Here is a 27,880-nt window from a genome sequence, read left to right as displayed (position 1 = left end):
TAATTCCTGTGCATAAGACACACTAAATAACATAGTTGGTGAATTCCTCCAACTTTGCTAGTCCTTCCATTTCTGAGTCCCCCACTGCTGAAGGGAAAAGATGCAAGAGTTGTTTCAGTGATGGGTGAAAGCCAAGACCAAAAACACGATGCGATTTTGTGCTCCAGCTCTATCAAATCACATTGAACATGTCCCCATTTTTCATTTTCCTCCCCCCCCCCAGTAAATATTTATTTTTATGTCTTGAGATTAACCCTTATCACAAACTTTGTACAAAATGGGTGTTTTGACTGATGTCAGTGGAAGGGAGCCCCATCTAGCTCTTCTCCCTATAATCCCATCTGTACACATGAATCCAGATTTGCATTTTCCTCTTCCCAACATGGATCAGATTTACTGTTTCCATCTGTAAAATGTCACGCACTTCTCTAACATAAAAGAAAAAAATGTATACATATTAATGCACTGACAGTGGCAATAATCCTTCCTATAGCACTAATTCTGAAAGGATTTTCAGACTAATTCTTGGGACACAACATTTTTAGAAACTGAAACTCGCTGAGATTATAGAACATTTTAAAATTCAGAACATAAGGAATCAGATCACATATTTTTATCATCTGGAGACGGTATACATTCGTTTAGTTTTTCAATTACATGCACTCAAGTTGAAAACGTTTAGAAAAACACAAAACTGCAATGCAGCTCAATAATGAATTTAGCTGGGCTGCTCCGTTTACTAGACTGAGGATTTCCCCCCACCCACACTATTTTGAACTCTTGTATAAATTAAAATAATTCTGCCCAAGATTATATCCACTAGTGGAAATTTCCATAAAACGTCTATTGAAGTGGATAGGTTCTGCTCCGTTGCAATGGGCTAAAAAAGGACCACACCTTAATTGGCTGGCTGCTATTTAGTATATTAAAATGGTTATTTCCAAAGTCAGTTACAGGTAGTCCTCGACTTACAACTCATTCATTTAATGACCATTCAAAGTTACAACAGCCCTGCAAACGGAGGCTTATGATCGTTTTTCACACTTAAGATCATTGCAGCAACCCCATGGTTCCATGATCAAAATTCAGACGCTTGGCAACTGGCTCATATTTGTGACTTTTGCAATATCCGGGTCATGTGATCACCTTTTGTGAACTTCTGACCAGTAGTCAATGGGGAAGCCAGATTCATTTTACAACCATGTTACTAACTTAACAACTTCAATAATTCACTTAACAATTGTGGCAAATAAGTCATAAAAAAGGCAAAACTCGCTTAACAATTGTCTCATTTAGCAATTTTGGGCTAACTGTAGTTGTCATTTAAGGACTACCTATACTTCTCTTTATTTCTCACAACCGTTTTACTATTTTATCATTTTAATATTTGTATGGACACTTATTTCAAAATTTGGCCTCAGATCCTAAATAAATAAACAAACAAAAAGTGTTTACAATTACAATTTTGCAAATTAAACTAATACAATGTGAAGAGATACACACTGATTCCTATAATTGAGATTCTTTGATGCAGCACCCAAAGGGGCAAAACTAAATGAGGGCAAAACACCCTCCAAATCTAACCTGTTAGAGATAAACAGCTGCCTTGGTTTTGGATTGTGTATAAAGAGACATAAATAATAGTTGCTTATTTCATAAATGGCAACTCGATCCAAACTGCAGAAAGCATGGAGGAGATTTGAAGTATTCAGAGAGACTCTGCCTTAATGAATTTACCAACAAATCAGAACTAGGATTTCTAATGCTACATTTTAGCTCTAATCCTTGTACAGTATTAACATACTTTCCTGACATCTGTATCATTCTTGCTTTCTTTATCATGGCCCACAGTGAAAGGCTTGAGATTAACTTAAACATCCCTCACCAGAATAAGAGACTGCTTAAAAGGATGTACACAATTAATGATGCATGAACAATACATTCAAAGAAACTAAACGCTTTGCTGGGCAGATAAAATATTTTGTTGGAAGCTCAAAAAGAAGGCGATTCCTGAATAGGCTTCTCTCAGATGATAGCTTCATCACTGTGTTCCCCTATTAGCATTCTGTAAAACATTTATATTCTTTCTGGATATTTTTTTCCACTACATTAAATGTATCTTCATGTTTGTAATATTGTTGGCATACTCCTGCCTACAGTATTCTGCATTGGGCAATTTCCTTCTTGGCTTCAGTAACTTTTTCATTATTATATTATAATAGCCACATTATTCTCAAATCTAATATACGTAATCTGGTGTGCTGTAATGATATGTTATTGTTTTGACTAGTTTTTGCTTAGATTAAATATTGGGACTCGCCTGAGAAGGGTCTAGCAGACCAACAGAGATGACACCAATGGGATGACCGGATCACAGTGTTTATTCTACAGCAGGGGTGTCAAACTCAAGGCCTGTGGGATACTTAGATCTGGCCCACAGGGCCACCCCGGAAACAGCGAAGAACCGGCCCGCACTGCGCTCAGGGGCACGTGCAGTCCTCCTGAGCTGTTTTCATTAGCAGAGGGCTGCAGGAGGCAGTCGCAGCTGAAAACGGACATTGAGCTGGCCACACCCACCCTGGCCACGCCTCCCCAGCCTCCAAGGTCAAACACAACCCTGATGTGGCCCTCAAGGAAATCAAGTTTGACACCCCTGCTCTACTCCATTCAATAGTGTTTCTGGGTCCTTCCTATTTGATCCCAACAGGAAGTCATCTGTGTAACATCATCATTCATGGGTGTACAGGAAACAAGAGATGCTTGTCATTCTTATCTGTCTGCAGCTTCTGCCCCTAATTTTTTTTTCTCTGTTCTTGTAACTACTGATTTAGAGTCGGAAAGTACACCATGAATTCCCTGCAACCATCCTACAACTTTGAAACTGCCAAATTTGTCTAAGTTGGAAAAAATTTCTATAGCAAATTTGGATTCTGAAAATGTTTTGACTGAATAAGTGACATTCAAAAACTTTCTCCAAATATCAAGAAGTGGGCTGAGGATTTAATATCTGCCCCTGCAGTTCAGCTGCTACTGATTATTACATGTATCATCACAAATATTTCCAGTATAATCCAAAGAACTCAAAGTTCAAATCTTTGAATTCAACGAATTCAAAACAGACATCTTCTAACCTAGCACACACAGAGGTTTTGAGTTTTCTTTTGGAAAAATAACTCCCAAAAATGTGGTTTTAGTATAAATTACCAATACAACATTCATTCTTCTTGTTCCTACTAGTAATGTATTACAATCAATCTCAGTGTTTCTTGAGAGGGGCAAACAAGAGAAAATGTGAAAGGGAAATTGCTTATCTCAAAGCATTCATGTTCTTCCAGAAATTACTTGCTTCCTCTTTAAGAACTAAGTCCTAAACAAACATTCTACTTAATTGCATTTCTTGAAATCCTTCTCTAAATATTCTATATGGATGCATATAAAATTAAAGAAGGACAATTTACAAGGATTAACCCAGAAAACATACAAATTTTGCAAATAACCATTAGAAATGCCATTTAAGCAGTATACAGCCATTTATACAACAGTGTAAACTAAGAGTCACTTTCTAATAATACAGGCCTAAATCCAGCAATATAAACCATCTGTGAGATACAGTCTGATGGATAAAGCATCGGTTGTCCAAGGAACTGTTCTTTGTCTTCACAGAAGCAAATGTACTTTCCCTAAAACCATCACTGCCTCACCACAAATAAAGAAGAAATGATTGATGTTGCCACCATGCTTTTTTGCCACACGCCATGAGCTAGGCTTAATCTAATCGGAGTTTATTCTGATAGAGGAGAATATCTGTAGCTCAGGGTTGAAATGAGGGGGTCCTTGGTGCTCTCTGAGCTTGCAGATTTTCTTGCAGATGTTTCGTTACCCAATCTAGGTAACATCATCAGTGCTGGTAGGGAGAAAAATGAGAGCAAAACCTACTCAATACTAGCACTGATGATGTTATCTAGTTTGAGTAATGAAATGTCTGAAATAATCAAGCTCAGTGAGAAGCAAGAAGTTTTGTCCATATTTTTTCTCTAGTCTAAAGCTTATATACTCTTGGTCAGCCCAGATCTTTGGAGCAGCTCTTTTTGAATATTCTGAATCGTTGGGGAGATTTTCCCCAATCCAACACAGGTGGGACATTATTAAGGATGAGACCAGAGGTGGTATTCAGCAGGTTCTGACCAGTTCTGGAGAACTGGTAGTAGAAATTTTGAGTAGTTTGGAGAACTGGCAAATACCACCTCTGATTGGAGATTTTACAGTATCCTTCCCCTGCCACGCCCACCAAGCCACGCCCATAGAACTGGTAGTAAATTTTTTTGAATCCAACCACTGGATGAGACATCATTGAATTCCAACTAATAATAGGTAGAATATCAGAATATCAGCAGAAAGGTTTTGCCATGGCCATTAGGCTATGTGTGACATCGTATGAGCCATCCTACGCCTTATTGGTAATAATTGGAGAACTCTTTAAAAATATAGAATGCTTCACTATGGCCCTTTTGCAATGTGTATAATAACCAGGCTGCTACTTACTGGCACCATGGACAATACTATATATAACATTCTAAAATGTACAATCCTACCATCTGGATCTTTTTAAAACGGCAGCTGTGATGCCATTGGACTTGGTCCTAAATACAATAGCAGAATGTAGAAAAACCATATTGTTCTTAGGTCTCACTATAAATCAACATATGTTAAATCAACAATATGTTTCTGTCCCGGTGTCTGCCTTCTGGAATGAGTTTCATGCAAAATTTGCACAGCCCCTCCCAACTTGATAGTAGGGTAGATGTTAGAGGTGTTTGATCTGTATCTGTAGTGAAAATGTTGTATCTGTAGTGAAAATGTGCTCGGGATTGCTGTTTTGTTATTTCCCTTATTGTATACTTTATTTACATTATTGTATTTGTATTCTGTTTTTATATTTAAGCTGCCCACAGTTGTTCTGTCACTGAATTGAAGAAATAAAGAAGTATATATAACAGAAATAAACTGAAATTCAATTATATACATTCAATACTCATTTTACATGACAGAATGTAAGGGAACTGGTGACTTAATTACTTCCCTTTTTTGCTACTCTGGAACTCTTCCTCTGCAACAAATACAAACCAATGTCTCTTTGCAATTCATTTATTCATATACGCTATACAACGGCAAAAATCGAACCTTTAATAAAAAGTCCTGGAATTGTTACTGTTTCCATTTTTTTAAATACCATTGACAGATTCTAGGAGAAAACTACTGAAAGGGTACAATGCTTAGACATGGATAAACTTACCTACACTAGTTGGAAATATGTCCTCATTGTTGATTTGCACCTCAATCCAGTCCATCAAAAGATTCATATACTGGGGTGCTGGTAATGGTGTAGGTTTCTTGTACTTTAGATCATCCTGCCACCGGTATTCATACTTAGGCCCACCTGACATCATAGGGCAGGTTCTCTCTGTGCAAAACTCACAGATAGTTCCATAAATTAGGTTGATCCTATTGAAAAAGTCAACTACGTGAACAGCAACCCAATCGTTTAGATCTTCTCCAGTGGGCAGCTGCACAGCTGCCTTCAGGTCCACTCCAGAATTGAGTGAAGCTTGCGCTCGTTTGTGAAGCTCAAACCTCTGGGTCCCAGGTTCAAATTTCCGTTTGGGACGGAATGTCTTGTCCTTATTAAAAACTTGCTTGAGTGCAATGGACATATCTTCCAGCTGCCAAATTCCAACCACAGCGAGGCACTAGAATAATGGTATTCTTATGTATGTATATATAAGTATTTATATATATTTCCAGAGAGGAAAAAAGATTTCTCCAACAGAAATCCTTAGTCCGCTAGGTGTCCTGGTTTGACGTTTTCTTGGATAATGTCATATTCCTAAAAATTCAAAGAGAAAAAAACAACAACTACAGGTCAGTGCTAAAAATGATTTCTGACAATTCATTAGAATTTTCTTTATTTGAAAGCCAGAGTAGTTAAAGTGCTATTATTTAACTCATGATTGTAAAGTTCTAAACAAGTCACAATTTTATTTATCAATAGAGTTGTTTTGCATATATCAAAATATACAGTTTTATAGGAATTTATATTAAGTGATAAATACCGTTTATTGTTAAGTTGGTAAGAAATGGCTCCTATGTTTAATTTTCCCCATTAGAAACACATTCACACAGATGCAAATATAAGCACTTCAAAAATTTCACAAGAGACACAATTTATTCCATTCTATCTTCAGTTAATAGAATAGTTAAAACATACAATATCTAGTTACTAATAATCTTAATTTCTTAAAAAGAAAGTTGGAGAGTTTAAAAAGGGAAATCGTAAAATGCCTGAGGAAACGGACTCCCATCCTCAGTGGTTTCTCACATTGTAGCATGAAAAGAAAGGTGAAAAAAGGAGACACGGCTTTATCTATTTCAGCCCCATCGGCTTCTCCAACAGTTCTTGAAAGGTGACAAACTGTTTGCTGTTTTCTTTGATGGTTCTTGTTTTATCTATAGTTACAGGTAGTCCTTGACTTACATTCATTCGAAGTTACATGCGCTCTGAAAAAAGTGACTTAGGACCAGTTTTCAAATGTACAGCTGTTGAAGCATCCCCATGGTTACATGATCAAAATTCAGGTGCTTGGCAACTGGCATGTATTTGCGACACTTGCACTGTCCTAGTGTCATGTGATCACCATTTATAATCTTAAAGTTAATGAAGCCAGATTCGCTCAGTGACCACATGCTTCATTTAACAAATGCAGTGATTTGTTTAAATGTGGCAAAAAAAAACTTGTAAAATCGGGCAGAACTCAATTAACAACTGTCACGCTTAGCAACAGAAATGTTGGGTCCAATTGTGGTGGTAAGTCAAGGAATACCTGCATTATTTTTTGTTGGTTTCTCAATTTTAATTCATTTTGGAATTGAAAAATGAATTAAAACTTTAATAAGAGAACTGTCCAAATTAGACTTCACTATGCTCTACTGAAACATTTTCTCAGAGGGAAGAAAAATCATTCCAATCGTGTTTTGAAACTCTGGGTTTCCCCTGCTGGAGAACAGTATAAGAAGGAAAAGATAAATACCCAGCAATCTTTGAACTGTAGCACGGAAACACTTCAAAAACTAGATTGAGAAACAAGGGGTAATGCAAGGAAATACTCTGACACCATCGCATTCTTCTTGGTTCACTTGTTATGGCTTAGTTTTATTTCATATTATTTCATTTCTGGCACTTTATGGCCTCAATTATTTATTAAATTATGCCTGATCTGTGGTTTGGTTTTAGTAAGGACACCAAGATTGTTTTGTGTGTAGTTACTGTTTTATATTGCTTAGAAAGGACTGTAAAGCACTGTGAAGCGGTATATAAGTCTAAGTGCTATTGCTATTGCTATATTATCATTATATATAACTTATAGATTTGGTTTATTGAAATATTATGTTAATTGTGACTTTAATCAATTGGTTGTTTACTTTGCATGGTATTCCTCATTGTTTTCTCTTGGAAAGAAAAGAACAGTTGGAAAGGATAATTTAATAATAACAGCAACCACATTTTTAATGCGTAATTCTGAAGACATTGTTCTGACATTTTTTGCTGTCCCTTAGGATATATACTGTAAATCAGCTGACTCATCAAAATTTATAGTTCATCAACCACAAGGAATATAATTGAAGACAGAGCTGTGAAAATGGCAGATGACAACTAGTAAATGAGAAAAAGTATGTTTTTTCCTCTCTCTTTCCATTTAAGAAAACTGAATGAAAAGCATGCACACTTACACATACACAAATCATTTCGTTTTCATGGGATTCTGAGATCATTCCAAGCCTCTTTCTAATATGATAGTATTTTTAAAAAAAACCAGAGAATTCTATTTTATAAATATCACTATTTTTTTCTTCCTCTCTTCTCTGTACAAACTGAGATCCTACCATTTTCTATAAATTTGCCCCTTATAATTTGTAGAATAGGAAATTGATGCTACTGCAACCCAAATTTTAGATGTTCTGCAATCAACTAGATTCATACACTTTAGCTTACACATAGACTTCCTCTTGGGCTGTGTTAGTACATAAAGCGCCTTAAAATTTATATATATTAAGCAGTTAAGTAGAAAAGCATATACCGAATCAAGCGTTATACCAGGGGTCATTAACACGGTCCGTGAACAAGTCAGGAAATGCATATCCTCCCCCCCACAAAAAAAAACAGAAAGTCACCGGGACATCACAAGGCAGTTATACCACTGATTAAGTAAAAAGGTTGGGGATCACTGAGTTATACCACTGATTAAGTAATAAGTTTGGTTGATTTTGATTCTCACCTCAAGAAGTTGTCATGTTTCTTCCTTCCTATTAATCATAATATCATTATTTAGATAAGCTAGATAGATGCTAGACAATCTCCAAGGAAGAGAGCAGCAAAATGCCAACAACAGATCCTAGCAAAATTGGAGAATCTGTCTTAAATTAGTGAAAATAAGTTACTTATTAGTTCAAAAGTCCAATGCAATTGAAGCTCGCTGGTGTGCTCAGTCTTATGGAGACTAAAAGGAAAATTGATCATTGCAAAATTAATCATTAGATCCCTAATAGAATGTTCAATTCATAGAATCATTAGATCCTAACTGAACGTTCAATTCATGTGAAATGAGATGTTGACGTTAAAAAAAAAAATCAGTTGAGAAAGGATATATGTACATCTGTTTTCTACCACTGTTAGAATATTGGCTATTAAATATTGATCATCTAGAGTTCTGACACAAAGACTCCTTGATGTTGCTTTAGAGATGGGGAACTATGATCCAATTATCACTTGTGGAATTCAACTCCCAGAATTCCCGAGACAGCCCTTTTGGCTCAGGAATTCTGGGAGTTGAAGTCCACAAGTCATAAAAGGGTCATTGTTTCCCACCCGTGCTTTAGACAGATGCTGCAATCCCAAAGCAGAGTAACAACACCAAAATTGCCTTTGATTAAATGGCTTTAAGTTAGTACGTTCACTCTCTTCCAGTTCAATTTACTTGACAGAGTTGTTGTGAAGAGAAAGGAGTATTAGGTATGTTTGCCGTCTTGAGTTACTTATCAAGTAATAAAGATGGGATGAAAATCTAATAAATTAAGTGAATAAATAGGTCACAAAATGAAGGAACGGGACAAAGGAGGAATCCAATTATTTTCACTACTCTTTCTTCCCTTTTTTTTAACCTATGGATTTCCAAAGATAAAAATAACATGGCTAGAAACTCTGGTAATATCTTATGTGTACCCCCAAAATAATACATGAAACCATGTGGCTTTTATTATGACATTGCATGCATCCAGATAGAGCTTTTTACATATTTTTCATGCAATCAGATGAATATTATAACCAAATAAAAACATCTGTTAGGGAAGGAAAAGACACTAACAGTATATTACCTCATTCTCCCAAAAAGAGGAGGGGGAAGCATTCATTGTGCACTTCTGACTGTTACAATTATTTAGAGTTCTACAGATGCTGCTATATTAGCACTTGACCTTTCTTTCACGCTTATTACAAAATAGACAACCTCCCTTGTGTCTGGACTGAATACTCTAAGGCCACAAGTGTCACAGTTACATGAAGGCTGTGGGAACTGTGAAACAATCTGTGTCATTATTTCAAAAAGTGCTTGTACAAGCTGGCACCTCCTTCCACCAACAGGAAAAGCCAATTATTTTGACAACACATTTTGTTTGTGGAATTGTATATGCCAATTCTGAGAGGGAGAGATGCTTTATATTGGTTTGGTTCTTTGTCTTGTTCAAATTCCACTTACCGGACCAGGAAAGGGTCTCTGATTTCAGGATGCAGCTTTACCCCACCCTGCCAAAAATTTTACACCCAAATACTTTTTAATCCTTGACTCTTCATCTTTAAGTCCAATTTGTGTCACTTAAAGCAGTGATCCCCAACCTTTTTTATGCCGCGCCCGGTACCGGCATCAGCTGGGCGCCGCGCGTACCGGCATCAGCTAGGCGCCATCTTTTTATGAAAAAGTGCTTCCGGTGACCTCACCGGAAGCACTTTTCAGGCAAGTTTGCCCAAATACTTTTTTAATCCTTGACTCTTCCTCTTTAAGTCCAATTTGTGTCACTTAAAGCAAGAATATTAATTGTTTTGTTGATATAAAGAAGGAAAACATCACATTAAAATACACATCTCATTGGTATTTGAATTTAGCTCTTTTTAATATTTATATTTTATTGCGTTTAATTAATCTAGGTGAAATGTTAATATACATTGCAGGTCCATGTATGATATGACATACCCTAAATAAATAAAATAAATAACACATCTCAACAATAGGAAGAAAGGTGCTCAGAATATATTAAATGTAATATAAATACACATAATAATGTAAAGTTTAGGAAAAAGAAGACTTGAGTTCCAAGGGAAAATAATCCAATATTAGCATGCTTGCCCCTAGCAAATATTTACCATACCTATATTTTTTTCTTTGGCAATATTTGCCTTCATTCCTGTAATGGGATTAACAAATGAGAAATTCAACAACTGATTGGCAATCCATTTTGAATTCAAGTTCAAGAAAAAGAATGGGATTCATTAAAAAGTAGTTTCCTGCTTTATAAAACATGTAGCCCATGCTCAATAAAATTAAAGTGAAATATGGGAAGCTGGAGTAAATATAATGATTTCCTGTGTATCTGTTTTCACGTGTTGTAATATGCTGCAATGAATCCTTGATTTTGATGAAAGACTGGGTAATTTCCAGTACAAATGTGAACAGGCAGCTTTGGACATCTCACACACGAAGCCCTTTATCTATACTTTCCAAATAGAAAGCAGCTGCTGCATAGAGAAGAAAATACAAGAAATATTTTAAAAGATTTTTCAAATCAACATTAAACACAGTAGCTAAAATGTTTTGAACAAGATGTCAGATAAAACATACCATTAGAGAGTGCTTTATCATATCCCTGTAATATTTGGGATGAATCCAAAAAGGTCCATCCACAGCAGTGGTGGGATTCAAAAATTTTTACGACCAGTTCTGTGGGTGTGGCTTGGTGGGCATGGCTTGGTGGACATGGCCATGTGAGTGGGTGGGTGTGACTTTTTTACAGCCCCCCTCCCCCCCATTTTTTGGGCCTTCTGGGCCTCTGGCAAGCCTCCTGGGGTTGTTGTTGTTGTTTTTGCTCCCAGGTTTCCCTGGGGCCTAGGAAGGAGAAAAAAAATGGAGCCTGGATGGGGTGCGCAGCACCCCCCCCCACTTCCTTTTGGGACCTTCTGTGCCTCAGGGAAGCCTCTGGGGGGGTTGCTCCCAGAAGACATCCCTGGGGCCCAGGAAGACAAAAAAATGGAGGGTGTGCATGCTCCCCCTCCATTTTTTGCCTTCCTGGGCCTCAGGGAAGCCTCCTGGGCAAAGCAATAAGTAAGCGAGGGGAATCCTGGCACAGCTGATTGTCGGGAGGGCGAAAAAAAGAAATACCTTAAGGATTGATTGGGCGGGGCAAGCATCAAGCAGGCGGGGTGAGCGAGCAACCGGATCAGGGGTGTGGCCAGGCAGAAGTTACTACCAGTTCAGCGACCCACACCAAATCCTTGCTACCTGTTCACCTGAACCGGTGTGAACCGGCTGAATACCACCACTGATCCACAGGTATTTCAGCAGATGTATATTTATCAGCTTCCCTGTCCCATAAGGAATTGTAAATTGTTCATGTTAATGCTTAGTGGTATTTTATTATAAGGAAGCAGTTTTCATTTGTTCTTTTAAAAGATATGTGTTTGCCTTCAGTTTATTGTTTCTATAGTTACAAATTTTTTAAATATTGTGACAGAGTTGAGGCCTGCAGAGATACGGTACGCAAATAAAATGTATTAAAAATATACATGCATCCCACACATTTTATGTCACAGCTAAACCAACAAACTCATTTTTGTGGTCGTTTTACTAAAATTGGAGCTAATGATCCCAAGATTAAGCCTACCATGAAGACTTTATTAATTTAATTTATTAAACTTATATGCCGCTCCTCTTCCAAAAGTGACTATAAGTGGTTTACAATCCTTCAATAAAATGCCATATAAAACATTAAAACAATAAATAGAAATCTTAATTTAAACCTATTTGCTTTAGACAGGCCTTCTGGAGATCAAGGAAAATGAACAGCACCGATATCTGAAGTCAGAGTTTCAGAACTATTCACCCATGCAGTCTTGTCAAGAAATATAATTTTTATTCTACTTTTTGCTGTTTGAATCTCTTAATCTCATCACCAACCACCTCTAAACATATCTGAAGATGCTATAAATATTTGCTCTGATGTTCTTAAAACAAACATGAGGAACAATGTGGGAAGCTACCAACTTTTTAATTGGCTATTATTTTGAAAGTTTTAATAGGAGCTTGACTAACACATAGCAGATGATAATCATTATACTATGAAAAGTTTCACTACTTTCTTTTTCTCCAGATCAAAGACAGAAAGCTTTTTTTTTTCTTCTGCTTCACGGCAATCTAATTTCAGTCTGTTTCAAGATACAAACAAGTTAAATGTTCTATTCACAGGCCTTGAGTCTAATTCCTAGAAGTTCTTCATAAGAAGCCACCCAAAATCACCATCCTACTGAGCTGTCCAGCCAATGAGTAAATCCAGCTGGATGGGATTTAGTGCTCCAGACACTGTTGTCACCTCATTAGACACAGCTGATACAATCTGGCAAGAAAAAATAATTTTGGCTTAGTTAGCCTAACTGAAGTTTGCTACCTATGATTTTTATTTTTAATTCCAAGAACTGTAGAGCAGGAGTCTCCAACTTGAAGACAATCAGTTGCATGAAATCCTCCTGGTTATTTTGCACGACCCAAGCTTCCCTAGCACACACTGAATAGTCATAGCTGGATATAAGGCATCATCCTGCTGTTTTCAGTCAGACACTATAGATCACGGTTGTCAAACTCGCCATGTCATGTTGCCGTGACATGACATTTTGCGAAATTTTTCCCCTTCGCAGAGCTGGGGTGGGCATGGCCTGCACAAGGAAAGCCAGTTTGACATCCCTGCTATGTAGATCCTCTCTTGGGTTAAGAAGAAAATGCATGACCAAGTAAGATACCTATTCAGCTGACCTTGCAGTGCCCAACCTTAAGCCAGGGACTGTCAACTTGCCAATGACAGAGCAGGCCTAGAGTATCAATGGGCAGCATATATTGCTGTCTGCAAGTGAAACAAGCTTCTCAACTTACCTGCCAGTTAGTACCTTCCTTTTTTTCTCCTAACAACTTTCCGCTTTCCACCCCTGATGAAGAAGAAGGGAGAGAGAGCACAACGTGCAAGAGGAAGCCAACATAGCCCTGGAGCACTGAGACATGCAGACTAGTTGTAATGTGGGATGAGACAACTTGGCACGGCCAACTTGCCACGTTACAGCCAACTCACTGTGGGACAACAAGACACGGCCAACTCGCCATGGGCCAATTTGCTGTAGTACCATTCAACAATTAAATTTAATTATTTAAAATAATTTAAAAAATTATTTTAATTTGTGTCATTCATAATTCATTCTGTCCCTCCTTTGGCATCTTTTATTTAATGATTCCATTCCATTATTTCTTCGATATGAATGTAACTTTTTTCCTGCAGCGAGTTGTCCCACAGCAACTTGGCTATGGTGAGTTGTTGTAAACCAGCTGCAATGGGAAAGAGCAGGGGCTGGAAGCAGCAGCAGTGTCTTCCAATAAACAAGAAAATTTGCAGGGAAGGGGAGTACCTCTCCCAGTGTCAAGGAGGGTAGAAGATTCATTGATTTATAATGTGTGTGTGTGTGTGTGTGTGTGTGTGTGTGTATGTGATAATTGACAACTGTGGTATGCCAGTGTCATGTGATCACTTTTTGCAACCTTCTCACAAGCAATGTCAATGGGCAAGCCAGATTCACTTAACTGTGTTGCCAACTTAACTGCAGTGATTCACTTACCAATCTGGCAAAAAAGGTCATAAAATAGGACAACTGTTTTGCTTAGCCACAGAAATTTTGGGCTGAACTGCAGTTGTGAGTCGAGGACCACCTGTATATAGAAAAATTCTCAGCCACTTCAGAGTTTCCCCCAGTGGCTCATCAATGTGAACCAAAGACTCTCGCTTAAGCTTTCAAAACTAAATTCCAGACTAACATGCTGATTCCCTTGAAGGACATATTAAAATATATTTCTTGCCCGCTTGACTTGGTTATTTTGAGAGACTGGGGGTGTCAGAATTGGCGTTGCTGGTTAACCTTTTGTGCTAGCAAAGGTTAACTTTGCTACATGACAATGTTCTAAAATCTTTTTCAAATGGTCTTGATGAATTCCATAACCTGTAACTTCAAAAGAACATTGTCGTGAAGGACAAAAATGTAAGAAAACATGTAAAAAATAAATCAATGTTAGAATCCGAGTTCCAATACAGTTCACTCAACATTTCTTCCTCAATGAAATTCTCCAAACTCCACTTCTGTTGCCTACCCTACAATTGAATGGTATAAAGACCTGTCATTTTGTTGAAGTAACCTAGTATTACAAAGAGAGAATCATCTAAATATATCCACTTCCCACAACAAAACATTTAACAGACAGCATCAGATTTGGCTGCCACTAACCTGCCTTCAAACTGCACTTTTAACATAGTTTCTTGCAGCATCTGATATTATACAAACCCAGTATTATATGCAAATCTATGTCAAAATACTGACAATTTCTGCTTCTAAGAAACGAAGCTTAGCAAGGAGCAATTTACAGTAGGTAGCGTGACTTAAAATGCTTTGAACCCTGATGCACAAGAAAAATAATAGAGAATAAGCATCCCTTCTGAAACAGTTTGTCCCCTCCCTTTCTAAAGATGGGGCCACTGAGGTGGTGCTACATATATGTATAGTGCTGTTTGGGTATTATATAAAAAGCCAGTGCATCTGGCCCACAGGCCACAAGTTTGACATGCCAGTTCTAACAAGCAAAGTCAACAGGGAAGCAGATTCACTTAACAATTGTTAACTGCAGTGATTCACTGAACGATGAAGAAAGGAAGGTCGTAAAATGGGGCAAAATTCATCTAACAATTGTCTTGCTTAGCAACAGAAATTTTGAGCTCAGTTGTGGTCGTAAGTTAATGACTGACTGTATTCATAGTTATTTTCATCATATCTGATGTATTGTACGGGCATTGTGGCACTGAATCCCACCAGAGGTGGTATAGAGCAGATTCTGGCCAGTTCTGGAGAACCGGTAGTGGAAATTTTGAGTAGTTCGGAGAACCAGCAAATACCACCTCTGACTGGCCCCGGCCCCATCTATTCTCCACCTCCCGAGTCCCAGCTGATTGGCTGGGTCTTCTTTTGTTGTCCTGCACAGGAGAACGGAACTGGAAAGCAGGTTAGTGGGGTGGGGAGGGAATAGGGATTTTGCAGTAATCTTCCTCTAGGAATGGGTATTTTGCAGTATCCTTCCCTGGAGTGGGGTAGGAATGGAGATTTTACATTATCCTTCCCCTGGCATGCCCACCAAGCCACACCCACAAGCCACACCCACAGAATCGGTAGTGAACATTTTTAAATCCCACTGTTTCCCACTTGTTCTTCTTGGTGCCTTGGACTGCCATTTTTATGTTGATAGTCCATACTGGCTATGACAAATGGAATGGGTGTTGGTAGAAGTTACCCTGAACGCCCTTTCTATCTATGCTGTGAGAGAGCCCAGGATGGGTTGACTCCTTCCTATGATGTCAATTAGCTGAATCTGTACTAAGATATAAAAGCCAGCCTCCGGGAGAGACCCCAGCTTTGGTGAAGATACTTGACAGACTGAAAGGTGTCTCTGAAAGCCCAAAATAAATACAGAAATATGTCTTACCCTCTCCAGACGAATCAAGGGAGGGGCTGGGCTCTCTCACAGCATAGATAGAAAGGGCGTTCACGGTAACTTCTACCAACGCCCATTCTCCTCCATGCTGCATCGAGAGCCCAGGATGGGACATACCAAAGCTTGCATGTCCATGGGTGGGTCCTTGTCTGGCTCATCACACCGACTGTGGAACCACTTGTTGAGCACCCGTCTGCCGAAGGCTGCAGTCGTCGAGGCAAAAGCATCCAGACGGTAGTGTCTGATGAAAGGAGACGGGAATGTCCACGTGGCCGCACAACAAATCTCCTCCAAGGATGCTTGGGTCACCCAGGCAGCAGAAGTGGCCGCGCTTCTGGTAGAGTGCGCCGTCAAACCTCGGGGAACCGGAAGGGACGCAGCTTTGTAGGCCTGCTCAATGCAAGACCTGACCCACCTGCTAATAGTAGGAGAAGAGGCCTTGTGCCCCAAGTGAGAAGGGAAAAAGGAAACAAACATGGCTTCCGACTTCCTGAAGGAGGAAGTGCGCTTAATGTATATTCTAAGAGCCCTTCTTACTTCTAGCGTGTGCCACTGCCACTCTAAGTCATGGTGCGGGAGAGGACAAAAGTCAGGCAAAAACAATGTCCTGGGACCTGTGAAACTAGGTGTTAACCTTCGGAATAAATGAGGGGTCCAGACTGAGGACAACCCTATCATTGTGAAAGGAACAAAGGTCCTGTCTGATGGAAAGAGCAGCAAGCTCAGAAACCCTCCCGGCAGAAGTGATGGCAATAAGGAACACTACCTTCAGAATCAGAAAACGGAGAGACACTGTTCTAAGGGGTTCAAAGGGGGGCTTTGTGAGGGCATTAAGGACCATATGAAGGTCCCAGGAAGGATACCTGTGAACCACCGGAGGGTGCAGGTTGGAAGCCCCTTTCAAAAACCTCCTGACTTAAGGGTGATGGGATAAGGAAGGAAGCGAACCCCATGAAAGAACCGAGGAGAGGGCCGCAACCTGCCTGCATAAGGTGTTGGAGGCCAAACCTTTCTCCAGCCCATGCTGAAGGAAGCTAAGAACTTCTGCCAACTAGGCTGAAACAGGAGAAAGACCCTCCCTGAGGCACCATCGGGAAAAAGCCTTCCAGGTGGCATCATAGATGCATCTTGTAGATGGTTTGCGAGATACCAGGATAATGAGGATGACCCTTTCTGGAAGATCAGCCTCCTCTAGCCACACGGTCAGCTTGAACCACTGGGGCTCTGGGTGGAGCAGGGCCCCCTGGTGAAGGGAGATTAGATGGGCTGGGATCTTCCACGGAGAAGCCACCAATAGGTTGACCAGGTCCACAAACCAGGGCCTCCTTGGCCGATAGGGTGCCAGGAGGAGGAGCTCCGCACGTTCCTCCAACATCTTCCGAATTACTGCCGGAATGATGGGAAGTGGGGGAAAGGCGTAGAGACCCTTGGGCCATCTGCACCGAAGAGCATTGGTCCCCTCCGCTCCCTGGCAAGGAAACCTGGTGAAGAATCTGGTGACTTGGGCGTTTTGAGGAGTGGAGAAGAGATCCACCTCTGCTGTTCTGAATCTGAGGGAAAGATCCCTGAATAGAGATGGAGGAATGGACCATTCTGCCTGGTTGACTAGGCTCCTGCTGAGTCAGTCGGCCTGGGAGTTGTCGACCCCAGAGGATGTGGTCCGCTGAGATCGACAACAGCTGTTTCTCTGCCCATAACCCCAACCGTAGAGCCTCTCCCATGAGGGCTTTGGACCTCGTCCCCCCTTGCCGGTTGACATGAGCCTTTGCGGCCATGTTGTCCGTAAGGACTAGAACATGAGATCCGGTCACTGATTGCCTGAAATGCTTGAGAGCCAGAAAAATGGCTCTGAGCTCTAGCCAATTTATGGGAAGGGTCTGCTCTGATCTGGACCAAACTCCCTGAGCTATCTGGCCCTACGTATGGGAACCCCAACCCAGGAGTCTGGCATCGGTGGTTATCATTAGCCTGTCTGGCTCCCTGAACAGAAGTCCCCTTCAGATTGATGGGGAATGCCACCAATTGAGAGATCTCCGGATTTGTGGCAGGGGTGGGACCTTGATGGATGAGTGGCTGGTTCCTGCTCGTTGGTAGGGAAGCAGGAACCATTGGAGGGGTCGGGAGTGGAGCCGAGCCCACGGGACGATGCCAATACAGGAGACCATCTTCCCCAGAAGTTTGGACAGCAGCAACAGGGGGACAATTTGATGTGACTGGATCTGGCTGATGATCTCTCCAAGGCTCTTTCCACGAGCTGGGGACAGGAAAACCTGATACGACATGGTATCGATGACTGCTCCCATGTGTTGCAATTTGGTGGTGGGAGAGAGTTGGCTCTTTTTGGTATTGATGGAAAATCCGTGGGTCTGGAGACATGACAGGGTAATTTGCAGATCCCAATGGGCCACAAGGATGGAAGAGGGAAGAATCAAAATGTCATCCAAGTAGCATTGGAGCCTCACTGGAATAGAACGCAGAGATGCCATCAATGCTGCCAGAACTCTTGTGAAGACCCTTGGAGCTGATGAGAGGCCGAAGGGAAGTGCTCAATACTGGTAATGGGTATTCTGATAACAAAAATGGAGAAACTGGCGATGATGAGGCCAAATTGGGATGTGGAGGTAAGCCTCAGTGAGATCAATGGAAGAGAGGAGGTCGCCCTCCCGAACTCTCTCTAAAATAGAATGCAGAGTCTGCATTTTAAATCACCTGTATTTTACAAATTGGTTGAGAAATTTTACATCAAGGATGGCTCGCCACCCCGCTGAGGCTTTGGGAACGATGAAAAGGCGAGAGTAAAGTCCACGTCCCCATTTAGAGGGGGGAACAGGTTGAATAGCCCTGATTTCAAGAAGGTGATGAATGGCCTGATTCATGAGGGCTTGCCTGGAAATGTCCCGAGAGACAGGACAGATCAAAAAAATTTTTGGGGGGGTGACGTTAGGAAGTCCAATTGTAACCCTGATCTAATAGTGCTGAGCACCCAGGCATCCGTCGTTGACTCCTCCCATTTGGAGGCAAAGAAGGCTAGGCGACCTCCAATAGGTGGGGAGAACGAGGGATTACTTAGAGCGACGGAAGGAACGACCCCCTCCCCCCGAAAGAGCTGTTTACCAGTAGAAGGTTGTTGCCTGCCAGATGTTTCTGCCCGTTGGTCTTGGCGTTGGGAGTATGGCCTGTGAGAGTGGGGGAAGCGAGATGAAGTCTCTGCTCGGAAGGCAGGAGGGTGATAAGGAGCAGGGCGATAGTCGGCTTTCTTCCCAGAGGAAGAGAGCATTTTACGTTTATCTCTGGTTTCGATGAGATAAGGTTCCAGAGCATCGCCAAAAAGCTTATCGCCTGTGAATGGAACTAAAGCCAGCTTCCATTTTCGGCGTGACTCCACCTGCCAATTTCGGAGCCATAAAAGTCTTCTTGCTGCTACAGAAGATGCCATGGCCTTGGGTGCAAATTTGGCGGAATTGAGAGTGGCATCCACAGTGAATTCTGCCGCTGCAATAATCTTATTAAGGTCTTGGTGAGACCGAAGGTCAGAAGCAGGCAATCTATTCTGGAGTTGGCACAGCCACCGTATGGATGCCCTCGTGAAAAAGGATGCTGCTGTTGAAGCCCAAACAGCCCAAGCAGCGGCCTGGTGATTGCGCTTGAGGGTCTGTTCGGAACGTTTATCATCCGGTTTCAGGATATCTTCTGGCTCCGTGGGAGTGCCAGAAGATGAGAACGAGGCCAGAACCGGAATGTCAAGAGAAGGCACTGCCAGGGCATTGTCCAGAGCTGCGCTGACATTGTAGAGACACTTATCCAGAGAAGATGGGCGAGGACCTGCCGAAGGAAAAGCGCACTGTTCCTTGACCATGTCCAGGAACAAAATGGGAGAAGGCAAAACCTCTGCATGCACTACAGGCTTGGAGAAGAGCGAATCCCCTTGGCTAGAGGGATTTCCTTGTGGCTCGGGAGCCACTTCCTCTGGTGACAGCTTGGCCGTGACGAAGGCCTTGCTGAGTAATGGCCTGAAGAGAGTAGGTCTGAAGACCAATGCAGAGGATGTCTGCTCTGGGCGAGAATCCTCTTCCTCTGAAAGATTTTGGTCAAAAATCTCACCCTCTTCACACTCTGAATGAGAAGAGAGTAACTGTATTCAGATGGTGAAGGCCTTCCTTCCTCATTAACCTCCTCCCATTCTGGTAGAGAAGAATGGACCCTGAGGTCCTGAGGCTTGTGTAAATCAGGATGATGAGGCAAGGAATTTATAGATTGAGAAGGGAGAAGGGCCTGAACTCTTTCCAGAGGTTGAAGAATTTGCTTGAAGCCTTCAGACAATCCCTGCCTAATGTCTAATAAGACAACATCTTGGATATCCCTTGGTCTATGCTCAAAGGTAGAGGCAGAAGGCCGAAGGCCCGCTGCTGTGGGAGTGAAGGTGGCTTCAGGCCTAGATTGAGGAGAGGTTCAAGGCCTGGAGGGAGTGGGAGGAGCATAGGGCACAGAAGCCTGTTGGAAATAAGGCCCAGATCTGCTTAAATCCTGAGCATCTGATTGTACAGCAAGAGCCTCAGGAGACCAAGATGGAGGATGGAAAGGCTCATAGATAATTTCTCCTCCCCTGGGAGGGCTTGGTTGGGGCCCACGAGTATCACCTGAAACATGCTGTAGTTGCACTCCCTTCTGTTGAATAGTTCTGTTGAACTGTCTCTCTAGAGCTGCATGTCTGCGCTTCTCTGCCCTCAATTCAGCCTGAGTTGCCTTCTTAGGGGCTAGAGCCTTAGCTTTGATTTTAGCAGCCACCTCCCTCTGGACTGATTGGGTGCGTTGCCTACGTCTTTTTCTCTTATTGGGCTTAAGAGACTGTTCCACTGGGGGGGGAGCTCTGTCTGAGCCTTATCTTGCTCCATTTGTAGAATAAAAGCTCTTGCATTAGAAAGAAACTGTTTAGAAATTTTTCTATTAAGCCCCTTAGGGTATAAATGGCCCCCGGGCTTACAAAATGGCCGCTCACCTCGTGGTGGAAGGCTTGGATCCAACAGGGCCACTGACTACAGGAAAACAGGCTCCAAGATTGAAGAATCGCTTAGTCTATACAGAGCCCCGAGCAAAGTCAGCAAGGAAAAAACACAGCAACCAGCCACACGATCAGCTGGCTTGCCCTCTTATCAGTTTGCTGATCGTTTTTACGATTGCTCCAAACCGCAGGTGTGGGGGAGGTCTGCAGACACTGCCCAGCTTGCCTGCACAGAGCTCTGTAACGCTGCTCCCAACGTTGCAGGAGAGCCCTGCTCTCCTGGAAGAGCAGCTGCCCAGATCCCTGGGAGCTGCTTGAAGCGAGGAAAAAAGTACTGAAGATCGCTGGTGATTGCTATCTAACAGAACGCTTTCAGAGACACAACTACTGACTGAAAGGAGCTGAGTCAAAAGCTGGGGTAACTTCCGGGGGCTGGCTTTTATATCTTAGTACAGACTCAGCTAATTGACGTCATAGGAAGGAGTCAACCCATCCTGGGCTCTCGATGCAGCATGGAGGAGAATCAGTAGCCAAAGCAGTCTGTGGTGACTAGACTTGATGAAGGCTACTATAAAAGACCCCTATAAGCCAAATAAATACTGTAGTTAACAGTCTAACATTGGACTAATGATACCAGACCTAAATGTATCCAACCAATTCATGGAATTAAGTGAGGTTCAAACTGAGGAACTGTTATGTTGCAGATGATATTCTCAGCTGTTGGACCACAAATAAACTGTTGCCTGTAAGCAGCCAGTAATTCTTAAATTAGGTTTTGCTGCTTCCCTTTCTATAGTAGTTTAGACATAACCTTGGAAGAACTACTATTTTCCAACCATCAACCATTTTAATTAGACATATGTTTAAATAAAGAGCAGGTGGTCTCTCCAAGGGTAAACCAATAAAATAAAGAAGTGATTAAAAGGGAAAGGAAGAAATAAAAGTTTCTTCTTTAAACTTTGGGGGCTGATGTGTACTTTGTTCTTACTGTCCATTCAGAACCAGAGCCAACCCTATCAATCAGTCAGAATCCGGCTGTCAACGGGAGTTCATTTTAGTGTTCCTCAAAACCGTCCATATTTATCATATTAAAGCAAAGCAGCACCATCACAGTTTCTTTATGAAAGAACTCAGTGTTCCCATTTTTGCAGGAATAAAGTTGTCATCACAAAAACAGTAACTGATATCGCTGTTGCCAATGCTTGTGGACTAGTCCTAACTTATGAGTTCTACCTTTTGATTATAAATTCCTTACAGAGCAAGGAATTTCAAAACACTTCTATTTTGCAACACTTTAAGACAGAGCCAACACTTTCAAAAGGCTGGTTAAGTTGTAAGCAATTATCATAGTGTTTGTCTTGTATATCATCTGTGTGGTATGGAGAGAATATCCACTCTCTAGGATGCTATATAACAGAGAATAACAGAATTAACAGAGTTGGAAGGACCCACAACTTCTGAACTCAAGCCATTACACTGATTAATTGTTCTGTCACAAAATGGTTGGTTCTCTCCTTGATTAGTTTCCATCTATTGCTTCTTGTTCTGGTACTTTGGAGAATAAGTTGACCCCCTTCTTCTTGGTGGCAACCCTTTAAATATTGGAACACAGCTATCATGACACCACTAGTCCTTCTTTTCATTCATTTCATCTAGACCACGGGTGTCAAACTCACGGCGTCACGCTGCCATCACATGACATTTCAGAGTGTTTTTCCCTTCGCGGAGCTGAGGTGGGCGTAGCCTGAGTGTGGTGCATCCGGCCCACGGGCCTCCAGTTTGACACCCCTGATCTAGACATACCCAATTTCTGCAACTGTTCTTCATATGTTTTAGTCTCCAGTCCCGTAATCATTTTTGTTGCTCTATATATGTACTCTATATAAGATATCATCTGACTTGGTCACAGCCACAGGAAAAGAACAAGATTATTTAAATATGAGGTTGATCACAAAGAGATTCCCTTGTTAGATTGTCCCTCCAGTTTCTCCACATTTGTTATTTAGCTAAGGGCAGATAAAATAGTGCACATATCTTCTGGGCTTGGTTTCCAGAAAGTTATCATATCTCAACATGATCCAGAAACAGAGTTTACATAATGGGTGCTTGTTCAACAATTGTCTGCTCCTTCATGAATCCTCCTGGTCTTTAAGAAGAACTAGAAACATTTTGAAGTTCTTCCTAACCTTTGACACCAAATTTGACTTTTTTTCTTTGTGATAAAAGAAGAAAAGAAATAGAAAGAAACCACTCAGACACAATTCTTTTGTCTTTAAATGTCATATCTCTACCTCATTTATTTATAGAAAAGAATAAATATAACTAAATATGAAAATGGAAAGAAATTCAGGCAATGTTATGCATGAAGATATGCAGTTGTATATATAATCTTAATGCACAGTATAGCTTCAACATATATGTATGAATTAACAAATTGGATTTGCAATAAAATATACATCTATATTTTTCTTGAAGTTTTGATTAGTTAATCATGATGTTCCTTTCTATATGCCTTTTCCCAGAAGACACTCATTGTATAACTAAGAAATGTTCTTTGATACACAAAGAAATTATATCATCTAAATTAAATACTAAGATGTACAAACCTACTTGAAGGCATTTTTTTTATCCATACTACACCACGTATTTCTCAAATCAAATCAAATCAAACATTTACTGTCAATGTACAACATGTGTACAATTGAAATTGAAATTCTCCCTTCTAAAACTCCATATGGTACTTCATTTTATTTTTAGTACTAGGTGAGATCAGCATTATATCTAAAACAAGTTGGTTAGTAATCACAAACTGAATCCTATTTCTCTAACCATGATTTCAAACCAACTTTTATATAAGGTCTTGGCAACTTTAGGACTTATGGACTTAAACTCCCAGAATTCCCCAGCCAGTCATGCCTTAAAGTTGCAAAGATTGGACAACCCTGCTTTATATTATACTTTAAAAATATAACAATAGCTAGCATTCAGCTAAATAACTGTGATGGAGGCATGCGAATGAAACTCTAATAATTGTAGCTGGGCAGACCATATTACTCAGTTAAAATGGATTGAAACAAATGAATAAGCTTTCAAAAGATATTAATTATGACAGGTATTTGTTACTTCCAGGATCAGTGCCACAAGGGAGTGTAAATAGAAGCTTGTGGTCTTCTTATAGTCACTTAATTAGGAATTGATTAATTAATCCTTAGGAATAGAATGTGGGGCTATAGTCCTTGCAATGATTTAGTATTGCTCTTCTTAGATTCCCATGTTAAACCTGACTACAAATCAGGACACATTCCATACATGTTTATTTTACAATTATTCCATGGAACATAATCCAAATATGTAAGACCATGCTTATAATTGATAATTTCCCAGTAACCAGAAACTGAATCAGAAATCAAATTTAGATGCTAAGCTGGTCAGGAAAAACCTTAAAATGTTAATCTATTTGGGGGATTCCTTTTCTTTGTTGACAGTGTATGAATACCCATCACCTTTATTCATTAATTATTTTTTATCACTAAGGAAAATAATCAACCTTCTCCAGCTGGATCCAGATTTCTAATTTTTTGGACTTTAACTCAGCAAAATCTTGCATAGATACTAGACTACAGGTGCAAGTATTTCTTTTTCTCTATTAGCTGTCTAGACTAAAATGTTAAAAAAAGATAAGACAAGAAAGGAATGGCAGTCCACTTTCACAGCCAAGGACTGTGACGGGATAAAACTAAAAGGACTGAGTAAGCATTGACGCACTGATATTTTGGACAGTTCATTTATGAATCAGTGTTTGCAAAGCAGTTGAAGAATATGTCATATGTATTGTCTTTCTGTGATTCAGTAATACACGCAGATGGAAGAGCACACACCCTGTAGCAACATGTTCGTTATTTGAAATAACATATTTACTTCAGGATGAGCCAAACATATTGAGGTGGCCAAGTGCACCTGGTTTTATACCACAGAACTGAAATATTTGACAGAATAACTCAAAGCTGAATTGAAACAAAACATTTACAAAGTAATGCAAAAGAAATATTCTGTCAAGAGGAGAGAGGGCCAAATCTACTGACTAGAGCAGTGGTCCCCAACCTTTTTGTACCAGGGACCGGTTTCAAGCAGAAACATTTTTTCAAGGACCGGGGGAGGGAGAGAGAGAGAGAGAATCCGAGTTTGGTAGTTTGCTTGCAGACATTTCATTACCTGACTAGGTAACATCTGATGTTGTTACCTAGTCGGGTAATAAAACGTCTGCCAGCAAACCACCAAGTTCAGGGAGCGCCTCGGCCCTGCCTCCCTCAGCCCCATCCCTCAGGTGTCTCCCTCCCTCAGGTGTCTGCCTCGTTCCTCTCTCAGTCGCTCTCTCGCTCCTCCAGCAGCCCAGGAAGAAACTGCTTCAAAGAAGCCGGGGGTGGGGTGGCTTTTCCTGTCGCCGCAGCTTCCCGGCGCCCGTTTCACCCCCACCCCGCCCGCCCGCTCGCAGTTCAATCCACAGTGCTCCGTTCTGCCTGCCTGCCTGCCTGCCTTCTTCGTTTCGGAGCAGCTTCAGCTGATAAAAAGAGGCGAATAGTTATTATTCTCAGCCGAAGCTGCTCCCAAACAACCAGGCAGGCAGGCAGGCAGAACGGAGCACTGTGGATTGAACCACGAGCGAGCGGGCGGGCGGGGTGGGGGTGAAACGGGCGCTTCGGGGAAGCTGCGGCGACAGGAAAAGCCACCACCCCCCTGGCTTCTTTGAAGCAGTTTCTTCCTGGGCTGCTGGAGGAGCGATAGAGTGACTGAGAGAGCTGAGCCAGAGAGCAGGACAGGCTTCGGTTGCTTCCTCCCTCCCCTTCTTTCATTTGTGTCCTTGATCCCCGATCCCAGCAGCATTCACTGAAGGCGAAGAAAGCCGCCATTTTTTTTAAAAAAAATTTTCTTTGCGGCCCGGTAAAGAGTGCTCCACGGACCGGTACCGGTCCACGGCCCGGTGGTTGAGGACCCCCGGACTAGAGGGTTTTGATTCAAATGTTAAATCACTGTAGAAGAAATTGCATGATAAAGGGATCTTACATCAATAGCCTTCAAACTGAAAATGTACATAATGATAAAACTAGCAAGGAAGATGTTCCTCCATATTTATCATCACTCCATCTCTGGGGTGGGATACCGGTTCGGGATTTACTAGCTTCCCTGCCAACTGTGAGCCCAGTGCCTGTAAATCAGTGGTCCCCAACCTTTTTGTGCCAGGGACCAGTTTCACTCAGAAACACTTTTTAAAGGACCGGGGAGACCGAGTTTGGTGGTTTGCTTGCAGACGTTTCATTATCTGACTAGGTAACATCTGATGTTGTTACCTAGTCGGGTAATAAATCGTCTGCCAGCAAACCACCAAGTTCAGGGAACGCCAATGCCTCCTCATTGCAACCCTGAGCGACAGATAGTCCCTGCAGGATGGCTGAGAAGCCTCGCCTCTCGGCCCTGCCTTCATCAGCCCCATCCCTCAGGTGTCTCCCTCCCTCCCTCAGCCTCATCCCTCAGGTGTCTGCCTCGTTCCTCTCTCAGTCGCTCTCTCACTCCTCCACCAGCCCAGGAAGAAACTGCTTCAAAGAAGCCTGCAGGGTGGCTTTTCCTGTCGGCGCAGCTTCCCAAAGCACCCGTTCACCCCCACCCCGCCGCCCACGGTTCAATCCAGTGCTCCGTTCTGCCTGCCTTCGTTTCTGGTGGTTTCGGACGCAGCTTCTCCGAAGCGCCCGTTCACCCCCGCCCGCCCCGCCCGCCGCCACAGTTCAATCCAGTGCTCCGTTCTGCCTGCCTGCCTTGGTTTCTGGTAGTTTCGGAGCAGCTTCGGCTGAGAAAAAGAGGCGAATAGTTATTATTCTCAGCGAAGCTGCTCCGAAACTACCAGAAACGAAGGCAGGCAGGCAGGCAGAACGGAGCACTGGATTGAACCTGGATTGATTAGCGGCGGGGTGGGGGTGAAACGGGCGCTTCGGAGAAGCTGCGCCGACAAGAAAAGCCACCCCCGGCTTCTTTGAAGCAGTTTCTTCCTGGGCTGGTGGAGCAGCGAGAGAGCGACTGAGAGAGGAACGAGGCGGGAGGAAACCGAAGCCGCTGAGCCAGAGAGCAGGACAGGCTTCGGTTGCTTCCTCCCTCCCCTTCTCTCATTTGTGTCCTTGATCCCCGATCCCAGCAGCATTCACCGAAGGCGAAGAAAGCCGCCATTTTTAAAAAATTTTTCCTTTGCGGCCCGGTACAGAGTGCTCCACGGACCGGTACCGGTCCGCGCCCGGTGGTTGGGGACCCCTGCTGTAAATCATCATTAGCACATCATTAGCAGGAGAAGCAGCCTTTGAAACAGCCCTCTTTTCTTGTTTTTTTAACTGCAGCTGTGCCTAGTTCGGCAGCTGAAGTTGAAAAATCAGGAAATAAAGATCAGGTAAAAGCCGGGTAGGCAAAAATATCAGCAGACATAGAACCAGTTCTATGTCTGCTGCTCTTCAGAGCTACCGGTTCTACAGAGGTGAACAGAACCAGTAGAAACCCACCCCTGCTCCATTTCAGGTGATGAACACCAAAGAACGAAGAGATGGTTATGAATAGAGCCAAACAGAAGTCTTAACAGGCTATACTGGTAGATGCAGTAGTCTGAATATGGCCATCTACAGTATTATGGGCCGATGCTGAGTTGGGAAATGTAAATATCAGTTAATTCAATTGACTAAATCTGTGCTGGTTTCCACTAAAAACCACTTCTACCTTTATGATATTTTGGTCCTCACACTGTCTTGTTAAATATTCAGATTTAACCTCCATATAGCTAGACTCCTGCTGTTTGCTCTACCTGGGGCTTTCTTTAAAGATCATCTGAAACTTCAGCTGGGGAAGTATGAAGCAGTCCAGGTAGTTACGGGCATATCTAAATTTGTCCATAGGATACCAATGCTGTGGAAGCTGCATTGGCTGCCAATCTGCTTTTGAGTTCAGGTCAAGGTACTAGTTGCTT

At 41.8% G+C, this 27,880-nt stretch overlaps 1 protein-coding gene across 5 annotated transcripts in view; it reads right to left on the bottom strand.

The window, feature by feature from the left end:
* The window catches only part of MOB3B (MOB kinase activator 3B), an 81,278-nt gene that overhangs the window by 27,049 nt on the left and 26,349 nt on the right, over positions 1-27,880 (bottom strand). For 3 of the 5 annotated variants that reach the window (XM_087957613.1, XM_087957614.1, XM_087957609.1), the window contains exon 2: positions 5,294-5,884. In XM_087957613.1, coding sequence (XP_087813739.1) covers positions 5,294-5,711 — 418 coding nt within the window. In that variant the 5' untranslated portion in view covers positions 5,712-5,884. Of the gene's footprint in view, positions 1-5,293; positions 5,885-6,339; positions 8,057-8,330; positions 8,544-27,880 lie in introns of those variants that run through there. The other 2 variants (XM_087957612.1, XM_087957610.1) reach the window with 2 other exon arrangements.

Source organism: Notechis scutatus, chromosome 2 (genome assembly GCF_049901735.1).
Source record: "Notechis scutatus isolate UNSWTSFEM ecotype Mainland chromosome 2, rNotScu1.2, whole genome shotgun sequence".
NCBI classification, from domain to species: domain Eukaryota; kingdom Metazoa; phylum Chordata; class Lepidosauria; order Squamata; family Elapidae; genus Notechis; species Notechis scutatus.
Note: the sequence above shows the minus strand (reverse complement) of the source record. Positions and strands in the feature narration are given on the sequence as shown.